Source organism: Passer montanus, unplaced genomic scaffold, assembly GCF_014805655.1.
Source record: "Passer montanus isolate IOZ18808 unplaced genomic scaffold, ASM1480565v1 scaffold93, whole genome shotgun sequence".
Lineage (NCBI taxonomy): Eukaryota > Metazoa > Chordata > Aves > Passeriformes > Passeridae > Passer > Passer montanus.
Window position 1 is genome coordinate 1437227 of NW_024374701.1, and position 26593 is coordinate 1463819.

At 56.1% G+C, this 26593-nt stretch overlaps 1 protein-coding gene across 1 annotated transcript in view; it reads right to left on the reverse strand.

The window, feature by feature from the left end:
* Positions 1-26593, reverse strand: part of PLXNA2 (plexin A2) — a 127032-nt gene that overhangs the window by 33862 nt on the left and 66577 nt on the right. Inside the window, exons 5-12 of the mRNA XM_039695807.1 lie at positions 21960-22060; positions 18071-18194; positions 17075-17228; positions 15504-15600; positions 13891-14005; positions 6743-6943; positions 4955-5051; positions 3982-4175 (exon numbers count right to left, since the gene is read on the reverse strand). Of these exons, the coding sequence (XP_039551741.1) occupies positions 3982-4175; positions 4955-5051; positions 6743-6943; positions 13891-14005; positions 15504-15600; positions 17075-17228; positions 18071-18194; positions 21960-22060 (1083 nt within the window). The remainder of the gene's footprint in view (positions 1-3981; positions 4176-4954; positions 5052-6742; positions 6944-13890; positions 14006-15503; positions 15601-17074; positions 17229-18070; positions 18195-21959; positions 22061-26593) is intronic.

Sequence of the window (26593 nt, forward strand, 5' to 3'; positions counted from 1 at the left end):
GGGACAGGGATGAGGGGGTGCCAGGGGCTCGGTCACCCTCACACCCTGCCCTTGGTCAGGAAAGGGCTGCAGGTGCTCCAGAGCACGTCTCTTATTGCTGCTTTTTACCTGGAACCAAGGTAGGGACCACCGAGGCTGGAACCCAAGAGATCCCCCAAGGCTGGAGTCCAAGGGACCCCAAGGATGAAGTCCAAGGGATCCCCCAGGCTGGAGTCCAAGGAATCTCCAAGGCTGGAATCCAAGAGATCCCACTAGGCTGGAGTCCAAGGGACCCCAAGGATGAAGTCCAAGGGATCCCCCAGGCTGGAGTCCAAGGAATCTCCAAGGCTGGAATCCAAGAGATCCCACTAGGCTGGAGTCCAAGGGACCTCCAAGGTTGGAATCCAAGGGACCCCAAGGCCGGAACCCAAGGGACCCTCAAGGCTGGGATCCAAGGGACTCCCAAGGTTGGAATCCAAGAGATCCCACAAGGCTGGGATCCAAGGGACTCCCAAGGTTGGAATCCAAGAGATCCCACAAGGCTGGGATCCAAGGGACTCCCAAGGTTGGAATCCAAGGGATCCCCCAGGCTGGAACCCAAGGGACTCCCAAGCTTGGGGCGCAAGGGACTCCCAAGGCTGGAACCCAAGAGATCTCCAAGCTTGGGATCAAAAGGGACCCCCAAGGTTGGGACCCAAGGGATCCCCCAGGCTGGAACCCAAGGGACCCCCAAGGTTGGGATCCAAGGGTCCCAGGGATCCCGGAGCCCCAGCCCAGTGCCAGAGCCCTGCCCCTCGCAGCCTGCAGGGGACACGGCTCCAGCAACGAGGGATAAATGTTCTCAGTGTCATGTCTTGCTGCTCGAATCTTTCAGTGTTTCTGACATGAAGCAACATTTTGCCTGCAGAAGAAGTCAGTGAGGAGCCGGGAGAGCAGGAGCTGGGGCTGGCTGGAGCTGCTGGGGCTTTCCCTGCGGAGCTGCAGGGAAGCCACGAGCCCTGCACAGCGAGCCCTTGGCATCTGCTCGGGTGCAGAGAGAGCACCCAATCAACGGCACAGCCCCTGCCCCCTCCCCAAACCCATCCACCTCCATCCTCTTTGTGCTTTTTTTGCTCCTGCTCCGAGCCCTGGATCCCAGCTGATGAGCCCAGCGGGAAGCAGCACATGAGCTTTGTCATCCCGGCATGATCCCTCCTTGTCTCTGCCTCAGCTGATGGCACATTCAGAACCTAATTGTTATCTCAGCAGAGCAACTCCATTATTCAGCCTGACACTGCCCCCCCTTCAGCTGTTTGTTGCGCTGATGTTATATTAATGAGGCCTGCAAATAAATGAATAGGAGATCAGAGCGCCGCTTGTTCGCCAGAAAACGGATTTTTATTTATTTATTGCTAAGGCCACAGACCGGGTGGAACTTTTAAGCTGCTGAGGGGACATTGCTGGGGAGGGCTGGACCTCTCACTCAGTGAGAGGACTGCAAATACCCCACTGCTCATTTACTTTTAGAATTATTAAGGCACAATAATCTCCTTATTTATGCATCCCCCGAAGGCACTGGCGCCTGGGAGCCAGGCCCTTGACCTCAGGCTTGTCACAAAGAGTGAACCTGGCCAGATGAAGCAAAAGGAGTGGAAACCAGCCCACATTAAAGGCTCTTTTACTCTGGGCAATCCAGGCTGCAATGTGAGCTCCAGTATGAGAGCAAACCCTGCTCCCCAGTCCTGCCGCTGCTGGTGCCCAAGGGATGGGGGACATGGCACCAGTGCCAGCTCTGGACCTGCCAGGGCCAGCTCAGTCCCAGCAGGGCAGGGTGTCCTCCCAGCTGTACAGCTCTGCAGCACTGGGCTGCAGTTTTTGGTACCCAAAATCCCAAGAAAACTCAGATGTTGGGAAAGGACCCAACAACAACGAATGCTGGGAAGGTCTCATGGTCTCCTCCAAGTCTCACACTGAGGGCTGAGATGGAGTTGAGAAATCTGTAACAGCAGAGCTCTGCTCTCTTCTGCTTGGACAGAGCCCAAAAGTATTGCTTTCAAGTTGGACAGTGATAAAACACTTGGTGGCAGTGCCCTGCCTGCAGCCAGCTGCCAGAGCCAGCCTGGCACTGCTCACATGCAAAGCACTGGAGCACAGTGCTTTCCCCTTCTCTGCCCAGATCAAGGAGGGGCAGATAGATAATTCCAAGATTTCTTTGACTTGACAACTTTCTGCATGGTTTATGGGGAAGCAAATCTCACTAGAGGCTGATTGCTTCCTGTAGCATAACCTTGTGCAGCAGAACAGCACTTGGGCAAGAGAAGTTTGGGCTCTGCCCAGTGGCAGGGCAAGGGGAGACTTTAAGGATCATTTTATCTCTTGGTAGCACAGCTGGGACTTGGAAAACAAAGAGACCAACCAAGCAGGGAAAGGACAGGCTTCCAACCCTTTTTAGTGCTTTCATATCCCTGCACAACCAGCCACCAGCTCCACTCTGCCCTGTACAAAACACTGCACGAGAGAAAAACCTGCATGAGAAAAACACCTGCATGAGAAAAACACCTGCCCAGCAAAGGTGTAACAGTGCTGGCAGAAGGCCTAAGAAATACCAAAAGTCTAGTAACATTCCTGAGGATGGATGGATGGATGGATGGATGGATGGATGGATGGATGGATGGATGGACCCTCCTCAGCAACACTGTTCTCCTGCCAGTCCCACCCAGCCCACATCCAGCAGCAGCCTCTGTGCTTCCTCCTCTCCTCCATAAAAGGAGGTTGATGCCTCCCTCCCACGGGATCTGAGCCAGTTTAGTTAAACCAGTGTAGAAACTAATTTAATTTAAGAGGAGACTTCCACACTCACTTGGGTTCTGATCCAGCTGGCAGATTTTGGGTGCTGAGCAGCACTGCCGGCAGCACTGGTGTAACAGACAACTCTGATCCTACTGTGTTACACCTTTGGCAGTGTGGATGTACACCCAGGGCAAGGGAGGCGTTTTTGGGGGATTTAATTAACTGAGAAACCCAAACCTTCCTTCATTCCCTCCTGACAGGAGTGTCACTCCTCATAGCAGCGTTAACAGAGCGAGTGCAGTTTCACTGCTGAAAATGCTCCTGGGACACATTTTGCATCCCTCAGTGGGCTGAACAGAAATATCAGAACCACCAACTCCAGACTAATTAGCTCCCTGGTTTAATTAGCATTCCCGCCGCAGTCTGTGGCGGTCACCGTGGCGTGGGTGGGGCAGAGTTAAAACTGTCCCAGAAAGTTCTGGAGTGTTTTACCTGCATTTCTTGGGGCTGGGCAGATTTTGGGACAGCACAGGGAGAATGTGCTAATCACGTAACCTCTGAACAGAGAGAGACACAGACTTTCCCAGGTTTTTCCTGGGGAAGGCAGTGAGAAAGCTCAGAGAGAGAATTAAAACAATTCTTACCTTCATTTGCCGCGCCTGTTGTTGTGCACATGTGGAATGTGTTATGGAGATTGTTTACAAAAAGGGATTTCCTAACTGGGCTCTGGTGGTGGTGTTTTGATTCATTGACCAATTGGATTCTAACGTGGCTGGCAGGGGCGATGGGTTTTTCTTGGTGGTGGTGCAGTACAGTGCAGTAGTACAATAGTGTATAGTATAGTAGTCTCAAGCTACGTCAGGGAAGGTACAGCTTGGATATTAGGAAGAAATTTTTCACTGAAAAAATAATAAAGCACTGGAATGCTCTTCTCAGGGAGGTGGTGGAATCACCATCTCTGGATGTGTTTAAAAAAAGGCTGGCCATGGCACTTGGTGCTGTGTTCTAGTTGAGGTGTTAGGGCATGGGTTGGACTCGATGATCTTTGAGGTCTCTTCCAACCTCATTATTCTGATTGTGTGTAGTATAATACAGTGTGTAGTACAGGAGTATAACACAGTGTAGTGCAGTGGTGTAATACAGTTTGTATGATAGAATAAAGCACCTGATCAGCCTCCTGCCATCACAGAGTCAATGCCAATTATTCCCTTTTCAGGGGCGGGCTGGGCTCACCTCGGTGATGCGCGGGTTGGAGCACTTGACGTTGTGGCTGGACCAGTCGAGCCAGGGCGGGGCGCCGGGGGAGCCGCAGTGGGGCCGCAGGGTGCACTTGGCCTCGCCGCTGCACCAGCCGCACTCGAACTTGGGGTCGGCCTTGAGGCACAGCCCGCAGCTCTCGCGCTGCGCCGCGCACTTGTACAGGTGCACTGCGGGATGGGCACGGGGATCAGCCGGGAGGGGCTCCTCGGGGTGCAGCCGGGGCTGGGGATGCAGCTGGGACTGGGGGTGTAGCTGGGACTGGGGGATTAACTCAGGGTGCAGCTGGGACTGGGGGATTCACCTGGGGTGCAGCTGGGACTGGGGGTGCAGCTGGGACTGGGAGATTCACCCAGGGTGCAGCTGGGACTGGGGGATTCCCTCGGGGTGCAGCTGGGACTGGGGGATTGCCTTAGGGTGCAGCCAGGGCTGGGGGTGCAGCTGGGACTGGGGGATTCACCCAGGATGTAGCTGGGATTGGGGGATTCCCTTGGGATACAGCTGGGATTGGGGGTGCAGCTGGGACTGGGGAATTAACCCAGGGTGCAGCTGGGATTGGGGGATTCCCTTGGGGTGGAGCTGGGACTGGGGGTGCAGCTGGGACTGGGGATTCCCTTGGGGTGCAGCTGGGATTGGGGGGAATTCCCTTGGGATACAGCTGGGATTGGGGGATTCACCCGGGGTGCAGCTGGGACTGGGGGTGCAGCCAGGACTGGGCGATTCCCTTGGGGTGCAGCTGGAATTGAGGGGAATTCCCTTGGGATACAGCTGGGATTGAAGGGATTCCCTCAGGGTAGAGCTGGGATTGGGGTATTCCCTCCGGATTCTGCTGGGATTGGGGTATTCCCTCAGGATACAGCTGGGATACACCCCTGGGGTATAGCTGGGATTGAGGGACTTCCGAGGGACACAACTGGGATGGCCTGAAGCCAATTCAAGCAGGTTTTACCTTTCAGGTTCTCCGGGTTGTCAATGACGAAGTTCCCATTCCAAACCACGGCAAAGTCCACTGCCAGGTTGCTGATGTCCATCCCATCATAGAGGTACTGCAGGGTAAGATCCAGAGTGAATGCTTGGGGACACAACACTCCCAGAAAAAGAGGGTTTTTTGAGAGAAACTATCTTTGTTCTCTGCTTAAAAACATCTGCTGGTGCCTCAGACACCACATTTTTACACTTCCATCTCCAGGGTTCTGCTTTGAGTCCCTTCTCCTCATGAGGAGGAGATAATTAAATCAGATCTAGTCCTTGTGAGAGGTAACAGATTAATTATTCCACTTGCAGTGGTTGCTCTCATCACTCAGTCTCTGGCTCACCAGCACAGCCCCTCCAGTTAACCAGAGTGGGACTGCTGCCTTCAGGCTGCTTCTCGCCCAGTCTGTGCACCCCAGTGGGACTGGGAGCCCCAAAACCCCACTGCAGAGCTCTGCAGGTGGAACAGGAAACAGCTGAGCAAAAACAGAGGGTGCAGAGCCCCAGCCACTGCCTGAGCCTGCTCCAGGATAGCACTGGCCTGAATTATTCCCCTTTTTATGACATCCTGGGGGTCGTGGCTGAGTGAGGCTGGATGCTGCAGCTGAATTCCCAGGGAATGCTGGAATTCCCATTATCACACCCAGCACTGGCCAGGCCTCACTCTGGCGCTCTCTTTAGGTCAACCAAGAGCTGCTAGAAAGACTTCAGAAGGTGAGTGAGCATTGCCATCCTCACTGGGAGGATGGCAAAAGCAGGGCAGAGCGCTCTGCCTGTCCCTGGGCAGGAGCTGTGCAGTTTTAACTCATGTTTGACTGTACTGGTTCACCCTGCCTGGTTTTAATTAAGCTGGTGTGGAACAAGAAGCTGTGAGTGCAGAACGGCCCTCACGTCCTCCCCCTACCACTTCCTATCAGCCCAACAGCAATAAAAGTGCTTCTCTAATGCTTATAAATCACTCTGGATAGGAAAAGTACTATATACTATTAATACATTTATTATCCAGCAAGCTGCAAGGCCCAAAGACAGCCAGCAATGTATAAATAGTGAAACTTTTAAAAATTCAAAACTTCATTAACAATTTAAGGCCATCTGCACTGAATATTCAAGTGGACCCTGCTCTGCTGCCTAAAACAAACTGACTGTGCCCTTTTTGCCCAGGGCCCTTTCCCAGCACATGGTGAGCAGAGGAAGGGCCACGCTTGTCCCTGCTCGTCCCCCGGCTGTGCAGGGACACAGCAGACCCAAATTCGGGCTGTGGGCCAGGGTGGGGGTGCCTGCACGTGCCATTGGTGTTTTGGCATCCCAGCAGGGTGATTTTGGGGTGCCCACGGCGAGGCTGAGCCCTGTCCTGTGAGGGGATTACCCTGCCCTGCTCCTGTCAGCATCACCTGGTGATTCCCCTCTCCAGCCCCGCTCTGCTCTCTCCCCTGGCACTTTCCCTCTCCCCCTCCTTCCCTGCTCTCCAGCACCGCTCTCTTCATCCAGCCACCGTGACCTGGGATTTGACAGCTCCCCGATAAGGGGTCTGTGATTCTCCTTATCTCCCCGTGTGTGAATTAGCCTGCCTGAACACCTCCTGCATTCCCTCCTCCTCCTCCTCCTCCTCCCCTTGCTGACCCCCCACCGGCAGCCAGGGCACTCCAGAGCCAGCATCTCCTCCCCGCGGGCATTCTCCCCCCTGGAACCCAGGATCAGAGGGATTTTCCCCCCTCCCCGCGGGCATTCTCCCCCCTGGAACCCAGGATCAGAGGGATGCTCTCACCGAGCTGTTCTGGCACTGCACGCTGGAGCTGTTGAAGCGCAGGGCGGGCACCCTGTGCACGATGCCCTGGATGCTGAGCACGCACTCGTAGCCCCTCTGGCCCGACTGGGGCTGCGGCAGGTTCCTGGCCTTCAGCGTGATGGGCTTCACCTCTCCCACCGGGATCAGGATCTCCTCCGTGGGGAACAGCTGGGGGCAGTCCTGGGAGGCACGGGGAGAAGGCGGGAGGTCACGGCTGGGGTGTGATGCATTTGGGTTTGAGCTTTTATGTTTTTCGTATCATTGTAATCCTGCAATGCTGCAAATCCTGCAAATTTGGAGTGTGTAACTCCAAACTCCACACAGCGTGAGCTGCTGCCTCTCCCGTTTGGTCAGACACAACAATTCCTCTGCAGGTCTGGGAACGAAGGACAGTCAGCGTCTCAGGTCCCCAGAGATGTGAAGAAAACTGTGACACCTTCCCATCCAAACCATCTGGGACTCTGTGAAACACCATGGCACAGATCTCCAGTTCACAGAACCACAGGATGATGAGGTTGGAAGAGACCTCTAAGATCATTGAGTCCAAGTCAAGTTCGCCCAAGCACAAAGGGAATGTCTAAATGAGACCCTGAGATGGACCACAAAAAATGACTTTTCAGCTCCTCTCACATCCCTCCTGTGAGATCTCAACATCCCAAACATTATCTCTGCATAGCACACTGGGAAATACAATTTTTCTCCAATTTCTACACCAGGAGCTGCAATACCTCTGACCATCAGCTGCATTTACATTCTGCTCAGCTCTAATTTGCTTTGATCTCATGGAACAAGGTACCTAAGTACCTGTAAGCACCTGACACTGAATGATTAATCCCCAGCTAAAGCAGGAGTTTAGAACAAACACGTCAGTCTCCCTCTGCCAAATCCCAGACTGGCATCCCAAGCCCTTTGCCCCCCAGCCTGGGGATGAAAGGAAATCTTGCTGCTGGCAATGCCAGGCAGCCATCCTGCCCAGAATCCTGCGTGTCCAGGGGGAAAATCCCCCTCCCCAAGGCAGGCTCCCCTGCAGCTCCCAGCCGGGGCCATGGGAAGTGTTTCACCACTGGCTCCAGCGAGCTGTAAATGAGAAACAGATGCTCAGGTCTGGAGGAACCACTAACTTAAACTGCAGCCTCGTAAACCTTTTTAGTGGCACTTTTCCGTATATATATTTTATTTTCTTTCTAACAGGGACTTTCACGGATTAACAGCCAGGAGTGATTTCAAACTCCATCAGCTGCGCTGGGGAGGGAAGGGAGGCTCTTTCCTGCAGAGGAGTGGGTTCACAGGCTGGAAGGGAATGGCATTCCCTGCTTCCCACTGACCCTGGCACCGCGGATCCAGCCCCAGCTCACCACCAGCAAACTCCCTGGATTCACAGCATTTTCCATCCAGCTCTTCCAAGCTGGCTCTGCACATTCCTTCCTCTCCTAAGCACCACTCACCTGTGCCACCTTCCACTCAACACCTGCCTGTAAGGTTCTGATTTCACCTCACAGTCCCACCGAGCTCCAGCAGAGAGGGGCTGTGGAACACCCGAGGGCTGTGAGGAAGGAAAAGCAACCCAGAGCTGCAGAATCCTTTACCCCATTAAAACTGAAAACAAAAAAAATCTCCACTTGCATCACCAGTGGGAGAACTTCAGTGCACAGTCCTGAAAATAATGAATATGTTATGGACCATTATCCTTCCTGGCCAGCTCCATCCGTGAGGCGACTGCTGAGGAAAGGCTCCTGCCCTCCCAGGCATGGGGGGGACTCCATCCCCACATCTGCTCCCTGGTGCTGAAAATGCTGGCAGGAAAACCGTTCTGCCATCATTAGTGGGGCAAAAGAGATTTTTTTTTCCATTCCTTTGGTTCCAGTGGAAGGAAAATGTCACATTGGGGTTGTGGGGAAAGCGAGGCAGGCACAGGAATGAAGCTGTGCTGACAGCTGCAGTGATCACACTAATAAGGGATCCACGTTTGGGATGGGGAGATCTGTAGGAAGATGCCAGACTCCAGCAAAGCCAGGGTGCTCGTGGGCAGCCACACTGCTGCAGGCAGTGCTGTGAATTTCTCAGCTGAGCGGGAGGAGCTGCAGGAGCTGGGGGGTGCTCGGGTCAGCTCGGACCCTGCACGTCCCTGGAGCCCCTGTGAGACATTTCCAGCCTCAGGGAAAGCTCAGCTTTCAGGGATTTTCTTTTCCCAATTTGTTTTTTTTAAATTGTAGCCTCAGTGATGTGCACCCACGGCCCTGCACAGCCACATCCCTGCTCCCCAAATCCTGCACAGCCACATCCCTGCACCCCAAATCCTTCACAGCCATGTCCCTGCACCCCAAATCCCTGAAAATCCATGTCCTGCACCTGAATCCCTGCACAGCCACATCCCTGCACCCCAAATCCCTGAAAACTCATGTCCCTGCACCCCAAATCCCCGCACACACAGCCCTTCCCACAGACCCCGTGTGGGGTTTTTGGCTCTCAGCTGGCTGCTGCTGCAGGAGAACAGCCTGGCAGGGTGGTTTGTCCCTCCACCTCTCCCAGCTGCTCCCTGCTGGAACAGCCACTGTTCAGGTAAATTATTTTGTTCAGGTAAATGATTTTGTTCAGGTAAATTATTTTTTTGTCAGGGGTTAATCACCAGTTGAGCAGTGCCTCTGTCCATGTGGATTCCCTTGACAGGAATTTCCCAGTGCCCTGGGAAGGGGTTGGCTCCTGGTTTCCTCCCCAGGAAGAGCGAGAAACACCCAGAAAACATCGAGAAACACCCAGAAAACATCAAGAAACACCCAGAAAACATCGAGAAACACCCAGAAAACACCGAGAAACACCCAGAAAACACCGAGTGAAGGCGGTGGAACGCACAGCTTGCTCCATAATCAGTTTACTTTGTTTTTTAATTCATGAGAGGTAAATCCTGCAGCGAGTTAGAAAGGCCATTATTGCCTCCTCTCTCTAAACAAACAGGCAGAATCCTCTCATTATCCTCCTTGACTTCCCCGCGCCAGAATAAACACGGATCAGATCTGCTGGAGGAAGACAAGGCTCCGATGCCTGAGTGGCACAGACTCTCGGGGAATATTCTGCCTGTGAAGTATCAGCACACACAATTTACAAAGACATTTTATGCTTCTCCAACACTTTTTAGCCTCAAAGACTCCAAGGTCTATAAATACCTTAAAGACCCGCGTTCTGCAGCTGTCTCTGGAGCAGAACAGAGCACCCATGGTTATTATTTGTGTTTAACCGAGCAGTTTTAGTAGGTCAAACCTCCTTGCTCTTATTTGGAAAAAAAATTGCCTAGAAATGGCAGGCAATTCTTCTGACTACGGGATTTAGCCCAAATGGCAGAAAATAGACTGTTTCTGTACTTTCCATCTTCAAAAAACCCCCGCAAAGTCTCTACAAATGTTAACTTGCTGCACGTTATTTGAAAGTTATAAACATAACCCAATCTGGCACGTGAATGCAAACCCCTGGTTCACAGTTGTGTTCCCAATGATATAAATTACAGTCCCTGTCACTCATGGAAACACATTATCCTTCATTTATGCCACGGGAAAGGAGAGCAGCCCCTGCTCCTTGGAAACCAGACGTGAAAGAAAGGCTGCTGGAGCCCAGCCTGGTGAATTCCTTCCCCACACCCTTACCCTGAGCTGCGGGCACGTGCTGTAACCTGGGTCTTCTCCATCACTTTGGGAGGCAGGGGGATATTTACAGCACCTTTCCCTCCTGTAAACAACCCCTTGTGTGCCAGAGGTGAGGCAGGAGCAGCTCCCTGCGCAGGGACAGGAGGAACATCTCCCTCCTCTCCCTCCTGGCTCCTTCCCTCTGAGCACCAAACCTCCACAGCACGGGCGATAAAAGCCCAGCCACGGCTCAGGGCTGAGGGAATTCTGCTGAAACCGGCCTTTTTGTTCCTATTTCAGGCAAAGGCATCTCCCCAAAGTCAGGTGTGACCCTGCAAAGTCATTGGCTGGCTTTGGTGGCCTGAGATGTGGCTCTGAGTCACCTCCAGCACGTCTCAGCTCTGCTGGGATGGGGATTGGCAGGACGGGCTGCTTTGGTTTTGTTTCCTTCAAGGCACATCAAGCAGCGCTCAGCACCCAAGGGCACAGCCAGGGGCAAGGGCGTTGCCACAAAATCAGTGGGAATTATCCACAGGAGCCCCAAGGGCACTGAAATCCCCGAATCTGAACCTCTCTGTCCCCAGATCAGCGTCCCCCTGTGGAAATGGCATTATCAGCACTCGCTGGACATCAAAGAGGGCCGGGCTCTCACATTCTGGGGAGCTAAGAGGATTTATTTGGTTCTAGCTCTCCTCCGGGATGGGGTGGGAGGATGTTTATGAATCCACGTTCCTCCTCATCTGGAAGCTTCAGACATTTAGAGAGAGACATCAGAAAACCTCACACACACACACAAACCAAACCACATCAGGCACATCAAAATGGCATCACTGGCTCGATCTGGGGTTTTGTAAAGTGGGACAATCAGTGCTCCACACCCAGGAGAAATCTTTTGGAGAAATCCTGATTTAGTGGGGGCAAGGTCTGACTAGGCACCTTCTGCTGACAGTGAAGATTCTGACCAGGAAAAGGATGGGAAAATAATTGCTTCTCTCATAATTAACTCCTAAAGAACTGGCTACCTGGAAAGGGAGACCTCAGAGGAGCTGGGCTCCCCCATTTCAGAAATTGCCACGAGAGGGAGAACATCAGGAGCAGCCAGCTCTGTCCTGCAGGATCCCTCTGCTGTACAGGCTGTGAAATACCTGTATTCACTGACCAGTGACCCCAAACCACATTTCCACTTTTCCTAAAGCACCCGCCCACCTCTGGGGCTCCCTCTGCACCCCCACATCTGTCCCTGGGCTCTGCCCTTGGGTCTGAGCCAACAGTTCCTGCTGGAGGGCAGGAGGAGGGATGGGAAGAGCTCCTGGGCTGAGCTTCCATGGCAGGCAGGGCAGCACTGAGCTCGGGCACGGGGGCAGAGCCTGGCAAGGAGCAAGAGCACAGCTCACGGAGAGGGAATTTCTGTCCCCCATCTCCTCCTGAAGTGGCTGAGGCTTTTCAGTTCCTCCTCCAGACAGACAACTCCTGGGAGCATCAAAGGGAGCTCGTTCCACATCCAATCCCACGGGGACGCCAGCTCTGATGGGCCAGGAGTGAAAGGGAATATTCAAGATATTTTCCCTTGAATTAAATATAAAGATGCGAGCAAATCTGCGGGCCCGTGTGAGCACGTGTGTAAACCTTACGTAAGGAGAGGCACAGGGGACTGAAAGTAGGGCACAGGCACGGAGATCCCCCGCTCCAAACACCACTGGCTCCGCTGGGGAGGGAGCCAGGGTAAGCACAAACAATTTCCTAATACATCAGGCCATGACACAATGAGAACATTGTGATCTGAATTGGTTTAGGAGAGGAAACTCTCCATGAGGCATTTACTCATTTCTGTGTTAGTGAAGAGCCCAGAGCGAGGGCATTATCAGCATGCTGCGTGTGAAGAGGAAACTCATTGCTCTTAAACAAGCACACACATTTCTTTGGGGTGGTTTTGCCTGTGCTCACAGGTCTGGGGAAGAAATGACTCGTGTCATTATCATCAGCCCATATCAAAGCTAATCACAGGAAGGTGTGAGGCGTCCCAAAACACCCCCTGGTAAGAAACAACCTCTGCAAGATGAAGACTGAGGAAGTTCTTTGGAGACACGGCAGCCCTGTGATCCCAGCAGGAACTTCCAGGGATACCAACTGCTCCACTCTCTCATCTGTGTGATCCCAGGAGGAAAACAGAGATCATGGGATGGTTCTCCTTTGTCAGACACTCTGGGGCTGGGGACCCAGAGAAGACAGAGCTCTGGGAGGACAGGGATGCTCGGAGTGTGGAGGAGAACCCCCCCAATCACTCAAGAGGAGGAGAGGCAAAGGGTTTTGCTTTCTCTTGACATGGTGAAAGGAAGTTTCTTGACTTTGAACTGGATGGAGAAAGCTTTTGGTTTGCTCCTGGGGTGGAAGCTTCTCCCTGGGCATCCGTTCCCATCCCAGGCACGCTGCCCATCCTTGGGTTTGCAGATCCCACCAGGTCCTTACACACACAGCTCAGAAATCACTCTGCCCTTTTCCTCTCGACCTCCTGGCAGCATTGCAGCCAGGGAGACACAAAGTGGAGTTTGCTCCTGGTTTAGCAGCAACCTGGCTAAACCTCCAGTCACTCCTTTTTGACAGCTCAGTGTTTGCACCACTGACTGACCTCTCCTGTTCTTCTCCATCCCCACCACTCACTGACAAGGATTTCTCTGGATACTGGCACACCTTCCTCTCCTTCCTTTTCCTCATATTTGTACCTGTCCTCACTGCTGCCTTCCCCACTTTCCAGGACTCTCAGGATTTCCAGAGCATCTTTTAAACCATTTTCCCCTTGCAGCTTTAGGACCTGCACTCATTTCAGGTGCTACAAAGCTGTTTGTAGGAACAGTGAGGGCAAAGACCCTCCCAGAGAAGCAGGCAGGGGATCAGGCAGGACAAGGAGTGCAGAAACCCCAGCCCAAGGGTTCCTAGCATGTTCAATTTGTGCTAACAACCCCTTTCCTCCATAGATCCCTCTGCCCTGGGACACACAGGAGAGCTGGCAGAGCCATTCTCTGGCCGTGCCTTTCCAAGTGTTAAAAGCATTTTTGGATTGGAGCCCCACACCTTTTATGAGCTGCTAAGAGAGATGGCTCCGAGTCTGGAACCCAAAGCAGCTCCCTGTTCCAAAATCTGGGGCTGTGCTCTTTGGTACTTCCCTCCTTCATCAGCCACAGCCAGGCTGTGCCAGAAATCCCAGCCCAGCCAGAGCTGCTGCTCAGACCCAGCAAAGCAGAGCTGCTGCAAGTGCTGGGGCTGAGGAGTCTCTGGGACCCCCGGGGGAAAACACTGCAGCAATTACTGTAATTAATGAACCTGGGCATTCCCACGCAGCAGGGGAGGGCTCAGCTCCGTGCTCAGGTCGAGAGCAGCACTGCAGTGCCACCAACACTGCCCGGCTTTAAAGCTGCACTTTTGGACAGCAGAGACCCACAAACCTCACACCAACACGGGTTGTGCTGCTGGTGGCACGGAGGAGCAAAGGGCAGAGGGAGGAATGGCAGCTGGTACCTCGGAGACATTGATCCTCCCCTCCTGGAAGGAGCAGGTGGTGGGGTCGTGGGTGCACAGGTTGCGGTACTTGCACCAGTGGCAGCGGAAGGCACTGTTCACACAGGACAGGCACCTGGGGGGAAACCAGGGGTTAGAAGGGCTGCAGCCGTCTGCAGGCCTTGCCAGAAACCCAGCCGTCCTGGGAAAAGAATTTCTTTGGTGGGGGGGTGGTTTCGATAGAGCAAAAAACAAGGAAGGGGTTTGGGAAAACCCACGCTCAAAAGGCAGACTTAGGGCAGCCTCACAATTTATTCCAGAGGAAAACACGGGCTGGGATTTATTGCACATCCCTGGGTTGGTGTAAAGTAGAGCAGGGCGTTGCACAGGCACCAGGCTTGGGCTTTAGCTTCTAGAAAAGAAGGCAAGCCTGGCAAAAATGGGATCAGCTGTTCTGCCAGTCAGGAATGCTCCAAGTCAACAGCAACACTTCTGCCTGGCCTTGGAGAGCAGAGGGTGCAGCAAGTGCTTTTGATTCATGTTGGGGGAGAAAAAAAATAACCGTTTATGAAATGTTTTTGAAAGAACACAGACCCTTTTGAGCCCCAGGGGACCCAGCTGCCAGCAGAGTGGCTGGGTGGGTTTTGTTCCCCTCTCGCTGCTGCCACAGGGACGCAGGAGCTGTGACAGCTGCTAATCCTGGCAGTTGCCACCTCCTCCATCTCCGAGGCCACCCCTGCTGCCACGTGGCAGCTCTTGGTGGCACAAGGATCAGCTGTGCCCGTGGATGCAGTCCCAGGCCATGGCCCTGGCTCCTGGGGCTGCCTGCAGAGGGAAGAGCCCGGACGGGCTGGAGCAAGGCCAGCCAAGCTCATGAGCACACAAACACACCAACCCACTTCCTAGTGCCGCAGGAAAGGCCCTGGAGCTTCAAACCCAGCACAGCAAGGCTGGCAGTGACCTTGTGCTGGCCCTCGGTGGCTCCAGCAGGTGCCCCTGCCCCAGGAGATGTCCCAGCCCTGCCACCCCCATCCCGCTGCTGGCAGGTCCTGCCCACAGTGCTGCAGCTTGCTTTTGTTTCCTGAGAGAAATCCATAAATGCTTCAGGACTGTGAATGCGTTTCCAAGGCCAGCCAGCTGCCTGCTGCCTCCCAGTGCCCGGGGGGTGTGATTCCACCATCCTCAGCAAAACTGAGCCTCCCCTGGCCTCCCACATGCCTGGGCTGCAGCCCACCTTCTCCTCCTGTACCCCAACTCCTGCAGCTTGTATCCCACCTCCCCCTGCCCAAATCCCACCTCCTCCATCCCACATCCCACCTCCCCAGCCCCTTTGTTCTGCCCATTCCCCATTCCCCATTCCCCATTCCCCATTCCCATTCCCATTCCCATCCCAGCTCTCAGTTGCAGGATCGCACAGCTTGGGGGCACCAGCAGGTTGAGGTTGTTCCCGGCTCTCTGCAGCTGCCTCCTCCGCGGCTCCCGGAGCCCCCCGAGCCCCCCGAGCCCCCAGCCCCGGGCAGCTGGCTGTCCCTGTGCGTGCCGTCACCCGGGCACCGTGCCAGCCCCCAGCGCCCCCTCCCCAAACCCCCTGGGCTGGTTTTTGGCTCTGCTCGGGGTGGGGAGGGGGCACTCACAGCTGGTGGGCGCTGCAGTTGTAGAACTTGAACTCGGTGCTGACGAAGGTCCTGCCCGTCTCCCGGGACTTCAGCTGGAGCACGACACCGAACCAGTCTGGGGACAGAGCAGAGCCTGTCACTACTGCCGGGGGGGTCTGCTGCCCACTGCCCACCGCTGAGCCCCCTGCTGCTGCTGGGGCAGCCCGGGTTCACCTCGCAGCACCAGGACACCCCCACACCCTGCGGGGTGCCCATGTCCACCAGAACCCCCCACACCCTGCCCTGGAGCCCCCCAGGTGCCTGTGACCACCAGGACCCCCCTACACTCTGCCCTGGAGCCCCCTGGGTGCCCCTGTCCACCAGGACCCCCCAGACCCTGCCCTGGAGCCCCCCAGGTGCCTGTGACCACCAGGACCCCCCTACACTCTGCCCTGGAGCCCCCTGGGTGCCCCTGTCCACCAGGACCCCCCAGACCCTGCCCTGGAGCCCCCCAGGTGCCTGTGACCACCAGGACCCCCCTACACTCTGCCCTGGAGCCCCCTGGGTGCCCCTGTCCACCAGGACCCCCCAGACCCTGCCCTGGAGCCCCCTGGGTGTGTCCAGCAGTGGCTCCAAAGGCCAGCCCTGGTGGCAAAGCCCATCAGAGCCGAGGGGTAAAGGTGCCTTGGAATGGGTTTGGAAGCTCGCCCTGTCCCCTGATTCACTGTGAGTGTAAAAAGTGAGATTGTTCTGAGACAGCCCAGGAGCAGAATGGTGGAATCACAGAGGGGTTTGGGCTGGAAGGGATCCTCAAACACCCAGTGCCACCCCCTGCCATGGGCTGGGACACCTTCCACCATCCCAGGCTCCCCCAAAGCCCATCCAGCCCATCCCTGAACACTTCCAGGGACTGGGCTCCACAGCTTCTCTGGGCATCACCTCCCAGAGTTATCCCAGAGCAGGAGCCACTGCTGGAAGCAAGTGGAGCTCTGCAGGAGCCTGAGCTCTGGGTTCATTTCCAGCAGATTTTCTTTTGGGGCTGCTGGGGAAGCCTATCCTGGCCCTGCAGTGTTCTCCAAGGCTCAGGCTCCAGAAAATGCCTCAGAACCACAAAGACATCACCAGGGAGGCACCGTGGACACCTGGAAGGATGCCAAGGGCAAAACGAGCTCCGAGCCAGTGGTGCTCCAGTTACAGGAAGAGCAAATGTGACAGTGGTGACATTAATGAGGAGCCAGCCCAAAGATCAGCACGAAGCAGAACAACTGCAGCCACCGACTCGTGGGTGCTGAGCCAGGCCCAGGGGAGATTCCTGCTCATCCTGGCGGGGCTGAGAGCTCCTGGAGGGGACAGACGGCTCCTGCCCCGCCCTGGGAGCTGTCTGGCAGCACGGGGAGGGGGTGAGGACGGGGCAAGCACTCCCTGCTGCCGGCTGCCAGCCCGTCCTGCCCTGTGTGGGATGCATTTCCTGGGCATGGAGCTCCCTGGGTTCAACAGGCTTTGACAGCAGCATGAATTTCTCTGGCAGCAGCCCCCAGAGGCTCAGCTGACACTGCCAAAGCTGCCCTGCTCTGCCTGCCACCGTGTCACTGCCCAGGAGCATCACTTACCCTGATCCACGGGGATGGCAGGGACGTCCTTGGCTGCCGGTGACACACACACCACCTGGCTGCCCGACACCTGGCCCTGCACCTCGCTGAGGTTCCCAAAGAGGCAGCTGACCCCGGCACTCAGGTCGGGGGCGTCGCTCACCCGCAGGCTGAGCTGCACCAGGGAGCAAAGCAGAGCTGTCAGCGGGCAGGGCAGCCCAAACCTCCCTCAGATTCCCAGCCCTGCCTGTTTTCCCCTCCAAAACAACCCCCCTGAATCACCCACCCGCCCGCAGCTGGTGGCCAGCTGCCCTGGCGTGGGGAAGGAAGGCAAGGGTGTTCTTTGTGGATATGATCCCACAGGGTGCTGCAGGTCAGGAGCGGTGGCAATGGCAGATTTTTGTCCCCTGGCTGCTTACAGAAGCTTTGCCACCCTCAGTGCCAGTGCCAGCACCCTGAGAGCAGCAGTGACTGTCCCCAGAGCCCTGAGCTCAGACCACCTCTGTCCCCACTGCACCAACAGGGGAGACCACCCTGCCCTGCCCTGAGGGGAGAGAGCCCCCAATGTCCCCAGCACGGCTGGGGGGTGTCCCCATGGCAAACCAGCGCCTGGAGGGCTCCGTCCCTGTCCCCTCACCATTTTTCCAGGGGGGCTGGGGCAGCCCAGGAAGGGGGGGCAGCAGGAGCAGCTGTCACAGGACATGGGGGGCTCCGGCAGCAACAGCTGGGGAGAGCCAGGCCTGAGCACAGCTCACAGAGGAGCTTTTTGGGAAACAAAGCCTTTCCTTTACCAGCTCCAGAGACCAGGGAAATGTGAGCTGAGGCACCAGGGGAAGGGGGATTTGTCTCTGCCACCCCCCTCCGCCCTCTCCCCGGCTCGGGTGACCCCTTCCCTCTCCCTCTGCGTGACTTCATGAGAAAACATGTGTGCCAGGGGGAAGGGGGAAAGGCTGGAGCGAGGAGGGCTCCCCGCCGGAGGTGGCAGTGCTGCCGGGCCTGTCCCCTGTCCCTGCTCACCGGGAGGCTGTGCTCGGACACGGAGATGCTGCTGGGCTGCACGGCCACGCTCAGGCACTGCCCGATGCTCCCCGCGAAGCGGAACGGCTCCTCTGCCCGCTCACAGCGATCCCTCGGGGAGCACCTGCACACAGGAGCGCTCAGGGCACCGAAACCACCCCAGAGGGAGGAAAACATCCCCCCAGGGCACAAAACACCCATCAGTGCACTGAAAACACCCCCAGAGCACTGAAAACATCCCCCAGGGCACTGAAACCACCCCCAGAGGGAGGAAAACATCCCCCAGAGCACAAAACACCCATCAGTGCACTGAAAACACCCCCAGAGCACTGAAAACATCCCCCAGAGCACTGAAAACATTACCCATAGCAATGAAAACACCCCCAGAGCAGCAAAAACATCCCCCAGAGGGAGGAAAACATCCCCCCAGAGCACCCAAAACACCCCCAGAGCACTGAAAACATCCTTCAGTGCACTGAAAACACCCCCCAGAGTGAGGAAAACATCCCCCCAGAGCAGCAAAAAAATCCCCCAGAGCAAAAAACACAGCCCCAGAGTATGAAAACACTGCCAGAGCACCTGAAACACCCCCAGAGCACTGAAAACATCCCCCAGAGGGAGGAAAACATCCCTCCAGAGCACCCAGAACACCCCCAGAGTGAGGAGAACATCCCCCCAGAGCACCCAGAACACCCCCAGAGCACTGAAAACATCCCTCAGAACACTGAAAACATCCCTCAGAGCACCCAAAACACCCCCCAGAGTGAGGAAAACATCCCCCAGAGCACTGAAAACACCCCCCAGTATGAGGAAAACATCCCCCAGGAGCAGCAAAACCATTCCTCAGAGCAAAAAACACACCTCAGAGTACTGAAAACACCCCCAGGGCACCCAAAACACCCCCCAGAATGCAGAAAACATCTCCAGAGTACTGAAAACACCCCTCAGTGCACTGAAAACACCCTCAGGGCACAGAACACACCCCAAACCCCCGGGGAGATGTTCCACAGCAGGACCTGGGGATGCCCTGCACAGGGAGCAGGTGTTGGGCACCAGGTTAGGACCAAAGGGCGCTGGAAAATATTTAGTGAGCAGCAAAACCACCAAGGCTGGTATCCCATGAGTAATTCCTGCCGTGGGACACGATCCAGAGCTGCCAATCCCAAGTGCTGGGGGTGTGGGGTGAGCCATGGACTCATCTGCACATGAGCTAAGCCAGAAAGCTGTGACAGGCAGGGACAGGGCGATGCCTCTGTCCTAATTAAATCCACACAGCCCACTAATCACCTCCTGCTGGAGCTGGGGGTGAGGAATGGGAGATTCCAGCTGCTGCCAGCAGTGCTTGGCTGCTGCTCCTGCCTGGAGCCCCCAGCTCCTGCCCACTGCCATTCCCAGCAGCAGGAACCAGGGCTCTGAGCATGCCAAGGTGCCTGGAGTGCTCCAGCATTCCACGTGCTCCAGCAGGGCTCCTCATCCCTGCTTTTGCTGCAGGTGTCCTCGGAGCAGAGAGGAATCCAGCTGTTCCCAGCAGGCACCACTGGGCACCAGGGGAGGACTGTCAGTGTTCTACACCAGACTGCCTCCAGGATTTCCTGGATTTTGTCATTTCCAAGGGGAAAATCCTCTCCTTCCAACCCCCCTCCATGGGTGCAAATTCGCCTTTAAGGTGCCTTTGAGGGATTGAGGGATTCTGTGGAACAGTGGGAGGTTGCTTTAGATGAAGGCAAGTGAAGTTTCCACTTTCCCTTCCCAAACCACCCCCCTGATCCCCAACAAACGCTGGGGCTGCTCTCCTCACCCTCTCCCTTTTGTACCTTTTCCTTTGGAGCATAAAGGAGCTAAATATGAATGGTGCCAAAGGAAGAAATATCGAGGCTGAAGTGAATCTCTAAGATAGCCCTAAAGTGAGCTCTTGACTGGAGCCTTTATCTCATTGACTCGCTGGAATGGCTCTTTTTTATCATCCTATTTATGGCAACAGCCCCAACAGAGATAAATAGGCCTGGAGACAATAACACTCTTGCAGAGAGCAGCACGGGGAAGTCTTGCAGGCTCCACATCCCACTGGGCTGGAGAGATCCTGTAACAATCTCCTGGAGGCCTCTGACGGCTCCCAGAGAGCAAAGGATCCCTGTCCATGCAGAGGATGAAAAATCAACTTCTCCTGCACCCCTCAGCCTTCCAGCCATCCCCAAACCCAGTGGGAGCATCACCCCCTGCCCCAGCACTTTCCACGGAGCAGCTGGAAGCAGGAGTGGGTGAGAATGGAAGGGGAGAGGTGACAAATGAAATACAAACACTCCAGCACTTGGGGCCTCCAAAGATGACAGAGGCTTTGAGGAACAGTGAGATAAACTCAATTATTTACAGCTTAAAAAAATAAAGCTAAAAGATGATCACTGCTCCAAAGTGCAGATGCTTGAAGGGAGAGTTGAGAAATCCCATCGGGGAAAGAGCCCTTGTTGGGATAGGTTGATGCTGAAATGTCATGGCCAAAAGGGCAGAGGAAATGACACTTTTCTCTCCTCTTGTCATCGAGGGTTTTGTCTCTGCAAAATGAAGATAACAACCTTTACCTGCCTCCCAGGTGGCTTGTGAAGATTCAGCTCATTAGCATGAGGGGAGTGCTCGCTGATCCTTGCAGAGGAGCTGCTGCAGGAGCAGCACCAGGGCCCCAGCACAGCTCCTGCTGCTGCTGCAGCCCCTGCCCACCCTGCTGCCCAGCCCGGGGGGCACACGGGGCAGAGCCCGAGGGTGGGAATAGTCCCCTTCTGACAGAGGAGCTGGGACAGCGACACCTTTGGGACACCAAAGGGTGGCTCAGCTGCAGGGCTGGACAGGCTCGCTTGGAAAGGGAAAAAGCCAAAAAAGGATGCCCAGAGTGCCGTGGGATGCTCAGAGCTCTGCAGCCCCTCCCCGAGAGGATCCTGCGGGATGCTCAGGGGCTGAGCTGCTTCTCCTGCCCCTCCTGCCCCAGACCCGCGGCGGGAGCTGCTGTGCCCCCCAGCCCCGGATCCAGGCCGGGTTTGTGGAGGAGCCTGCAGCTCCCCGCTCCCCCCAGCACCTGCTCCTCAGGCAAGGGGCCAAGCGCTGCCGAGCGGGTCCCTGAGCCCTGCCTCCCCCGTGCCCGTGCTCCCAGGGCTGCTCAGCAGCTGGCACGGGGCCGGGGGGATTTCTATTCCCTGCTCCCGGCTCTCCCCTCCTCCCCGAGCTCCTCTGCCCCTTCCTACGGCTCCCTTCCGCCCTAGGAAGTGCTGGTTTTTATGGCAGGCCAGAGAAAGGAAGGGCACGGACACCTCCTGAATGCAGAGAGGCTTTCCAGGAGCTCCCCTGGAGAAAGGCACCCTCAGCCCTTTGTGGCAGCTCCCAGCCCTGCTGCCGGGTCCCCCCGGAGCAGCTGGAGCTGGGACCCCCTGAGCTCCCCTGCAGGGCTGAAATCTCCCTTTTGGGGCTTTTAAAGGGGCTCTGTGCTCTGCTGTGCTGCTGAAACCAGGCTGGGAGCACAGCCCCGCTCACAGGATCACGTCTGCTGTTGCTGTTGAAAATTCCACATTATTGGGATTTGCAGGCTGGGCAGAGAGCAGGAGGGTGCAAAACACCAGGAGGGGCGTGCAAACCAGCAGGCTCCACTCCCACCAGTTCAAATCCTGCTTTTCCATCATTTTTCCACCTGCTTTTCCATCCACATCACCCACTGCCCTGAATCAGGAGTTGATTTCCCTTCACCTCTCCCGGGATCTCCAATGGCACCCGAGCTGCAATGCAGGGAATGTCCAAAGGAGAGAAAAATGGACTCGAGCAACTTCAGCCTGATTTGTTTTGTGTGGGAGGCTCTGGGAAGCTCTGAGAGCTGCTTTTATCACCAGGGAACGGCCAAGGCTGGACTTACATGTGGTGCAGGGAGCACCAGCCGCAGTGGGGGTCCCCCGAGCTCAGGCACTCCTGGCAGGTCGTGTACTGCTCACAGGACTCCACGGGCACCCGGGACACCTGCAGGGAACACAAACACTCAGGGCTGCTCTGCCCAGCACGGCCAGAGCAGCCCCAGGTCCTGCTGAGCCCCCCAGAGCCAGGGGCCACAACAGCAGAGCCTGGAATGAATTTGTTCCGACATCCAAGAATAGGAATTGCTGGGGATGAGACGTGAGGGCAGCCTGTCCCCTGGGTGGGTCCTGGGCACGCAGAGCCCCAGCTGGGCTCCCACAGTGGTGCCAGCTCCTCACAGCCTCCCTGGGCTGGAGCTGAGCCCTCTCCTCCCCGATTTACACTTTGCTGCCTCACCCTTCCCCGGGGAGGATAAATCCCTGGGATTGTGGAAGCTTGTTGGGTCTGGCTGGGTGTTTCACTGCTTGGGCCACTCTGAGCCCTTCCAGCAGCAGCCACTGGGGCCCCCAGGACTGACCCACTGGGGTCCGTGTCCCTTCCAGGCAGGGGTGCCACAGAGGGGAGCACAGCTGGGAACAGCCCCGAGGCTGCTGGAAGCCCCTCTCCCACTCCCAGCACGCGAGCAGTGATGGTGATGGTGAGGTGCAGCACAGCCCTGACCTATTTACCAGCACTGAAACCCCCAGAGGCTTCAAAACGACACCAGGCTTTAACCACAGGTCACTGCTTGGCTCCAGCAAAGACATTTGTAACCTTTTTAACCACTTTAACCTTTCCAACACATCCTTTGCCACCTCCGGCATTTTTAACCACTTTAACCTTTGCAGCCCATTCCTTGCCACCTCCAGCAGCAGGGTGGGTTTGCATCTCGAGCTCCTGTGGTATTCCCTCTATAAAATATGGAAGGAATTCCTTCCTGAGAGGTTGGGAGGCACTGGAACAGGTTGAGTGTGGACTCCCAGTTCCTGGAGGTGCTCAAATCCAGGCTGGACAGACCTTGGCACAACCTGGGACAGCGGGAGGTGCCCAGATGTTTTTTAAACTCCCTTCCAGCCCGGGCCACTCCGCGATTCTGCGACTCTACCCCCATTTCTCCCAGCAGATAATCCTCTGCCGGCCTCCCCGCAGCTCCCGGGCCCCAGGAGCGATGCCTGCAACTGGCTGGGAATTCAAACAACTGCTGGATGGCTCTGGCTGCGTCCGTCACAACAGCGCGCGGCTCCCAGCAGCCGCTCTGAAAGGAGCAGTGTCTCCCCACACAACGGCCGCTGTCACGCCAAGTGCTGTTGACACAGTGAGAACCCAGTTCCTCTCCGAGCTCGACACCAATAGGGCTGCTATTCTCCTTGTTTCCTCGGCCCCGCTCTCAACAGCTTTTTCCCGGAGCGGGGATCGCCCAGGGTTGGGGTTTTCTGGTGGAGCCCTCCGAGGGGAGGGTGGAGGGCTGGGGTTGGGAGCCTGGGAGTGAGGGGTGGGAGAGGCAGAGCTGGGATGGGAAGAGCTTCAGGAATGCAGAGAGGAGAAATTCCGAGGTGGAGATGAAGGGCTGGGGTGTGATTGCTGGCTGCAGAGGGGCCAGGGTGCCCTCGCTGGTCTGCACTGGAGTGGCCACAGGTGATGTGCTTTCTGCTGCTTTGCCTCTCCCTCCTAAGCAGCAAAAAGCACTTTAGAGATGGGGTGGGAGCAAGCCCAGGGGCCTGGTGACAGGAACAGCCCATCCAGGATTTATTCCTGCACGACACTGCCCTCCCCCAGTGAGCAGCCAGCATTTCCCGGTGCAGAGCAGTGCTGCTGCTGGAGAACCAGCAGCAAACCCAGCTTTTCCAAACCAAAAACTCCCTGTGGGAGACACCACCAGCAGCAAACCCAGCTTTTCCAAACCAAAAAGCTCCCTTTGGGAGACACCAGCCAGCACAGGATGCACCCAGGGAGGGCCCTGGGCTCCCCCTAAAATCAGCCCAGCACGCTGAGCCCTGCCCCAGCCCCAAAATCCCCCAGCACTGCAGATCCCCCGCTCGTACCCAGCGAGGGAGGCTTGGCAGGATCTGTCCCCGTGATTTAAATGCAGCTCAGGCCTTGTTTCGTGTTTGTGAGGAGCTGGATGCTCTCGCTGCGCTCTATAAATAACGGAGGGTTGGAATTATGTGAATAAGAGTTCATTAGAGATGATTTGATGTTGAGCGCTTCGTTTCTTTTTCTGCTCAGAAGCTGCGGCTTCTGCACATGATAATTCTTTAAAAACCACACAGAGGTTTTGAACAATGTCTCTGGAGGAGCATCTGTGTGAAGGACAGCAGCCGAGAGTGCAGCGCTGCAGGGGGATCTCCTCGCTCCTGAGGGCACAGCCCTGCTCCCCCAGCCCAAGTGTGACCTCCCTTCCTGCTCTCCCTGCCAAAATGGACCTGCTGCTCAGGCATTAAATGATAAAACCTCGTTATTACTGTCCCTGACTGCCTGACCCATAACACCAGCAAAATAAAATAAATTAAAAAAAATAAAAATCAATACAGACTGTCCAAAACACACAAATTCCAACTCTGCCAGCCCCCGGAGCAAATAACTGCAAGAAACCAGTTCCAAATAAATAAAAAGAAATAAATAAATTAAATAAAATACACAGCCAAAGCAAAGTTTCCACAGCTTTTGCGTGCTACCAGCCCAGTCCTGTGACCTCCCCTGGCTGGAGACAGCCCCTGGAGCATCTCACAGCCACAGCAGGCTGCCCACAGACCCCTCGGGGGGCTGGAGTTCAAACAGAAAATCTATTTTTAATGACTTTGGGGAGTGGAGTAGAGATGCCAACTAGTTCAGTGTAATTAAAGCCATCTATCACTCACTGAGCAGGAGCCCAAAGTTGATGAACTTTCCAATGAGATTTGATTCTTTCCTTTATTCGTGAGAAAACTCTGCGTTGTGCTGGGGCAGGAGACGTGAAAAAGTGTGGGAAGGAGCAAGGAGGACGCCTCAGCTGCAGCCATTAATGTGTCAGGGCGACAGGGAAAATAAAGCCAGGCTTTCCCAGAGGCTGTAAAAAGTCTGGCACGCTCTTCCCACTGCTCCAAGCTGAGTTCCAGGTGGAATATCCTGCTGGGCACCTTTGCCAAAAAAAAAAAATAAAATTCCAGCGTGCAGGGGTGGGAATGCTGTGCTGAGCGAGGCACGTGGGTGCCCCGGGCTGTGGAAATCCCTGCCTGGAAACTGCTGCTCCTGGAGACCTCAGACACAGGCAGGGAGCGAAGGAGCAGGAGTGGTGGGATGAGGGAACCGCATCCACGGGGCAGAGCCAGCACACACAGGAGAGGGGAGTCTTGAGCACAAATAACTGAGGAGCATCCCCAGGGTGCCGTGGAGCTCCCCGAGGTGGGGATGGCTCCAGGATCCACCCCTGTGCCACAGAGCAGGTGAGGGGCAGTGCTCTGCCAGGCACAGGGGCTCCTGCAGGAGCAGCCCTGCTGTCCCACAGCTCTCAGAGCCCCCCCAGGGCTGTCAGAACCAAATCAACGCCTGGAAGTTCTGGCAGAGAAGCAGCGAGTGGGAGAGGACGGGGAGACAACGTTGCCATGGCTACGAGGGGATTATTTAATTACAGCACTGCAGATGCACGGAGAGAGCCCCTTCAACTCTGATCCAGGCAACCTTTGCAGTGGGCTTGGCTTTGCTGCTCTAAGAACCTCATTAACATCTGAGGAGGACGAGCTGTGCTGGAGCACGGGGACCTGACCACTCTCCGAGTGAGGGATCAGATCCTCTGCAAACATTCCCACCCCCCTGGCTCCTCCAGACCCTCTGTGTGCCGTGCCAGGCTCCTCAGGGAGGTGATGAAAGCAAGGACAGCCTCCTCTGGGAAGCCAGAAAGACTGAAAAAACAGCAAATATCCCGAAGTGAGGCTTGCTGGAGCAGGAAAATTGTCCTCAAGCCAGCGTTTCCTCCACGCATCCACCCGGCCCAGCATCCCGGCAGGGCTCGGAGCAGCCTCGTGTTCTGGCACACGGGCTCCTGCAGACAAACACTTCCCTGTGGTTTACCACGGCTCGAGTTCATCGTCACATCAATATGGAACATCTGACGGGGTTTGTTGCAGTAACAAAGTGCCAGGCAGAGATCCCAGCCCGCTCCCAGGAGCAGCACGGCCTCGTCCAGGAGGGGAAATGGGTTTTTCATCTCCAGCACATGATCGTGTGTGGGATGCTCGGTCTGCTGGCTCTGGCAGCTCCTCCTCTGCCCCCAGCAGGTGACAGTGACACTCTGGGGCTGCAGGGTGGGCCCTGCAGGGTGGGCGCGGGGGCAGGAGCCCCCTGCCTGGCACAGCAGCGGGTGTCCCCTCCCTCACCCTGCCTGGGCTCCCAGCTGTGGGTGGAGGCTCAGCCCAGCCTTTGGGATGCCACTCTGGCTGCCACCCCCTGCCCAGGCTGGCACAGCAGTGCCAGCTCTGTGTGACAGCCTTGGCAGCCCCAGCTCTGCCTCCTGCCTCGCCCGGGCCATCTGCATCTGGGGATTTGGGGCCAGGCAGGCACGGCCACCTCCAGCTCCCCGTGCCCACTGCCCGCAGAGCTGGGCAGACCTCGTGCCCACACAGGGTCAGGAGGAAATTCTGTCATCTTCAGCGCTGAAATGAAATCTGGGGAGCAGACCTGGCT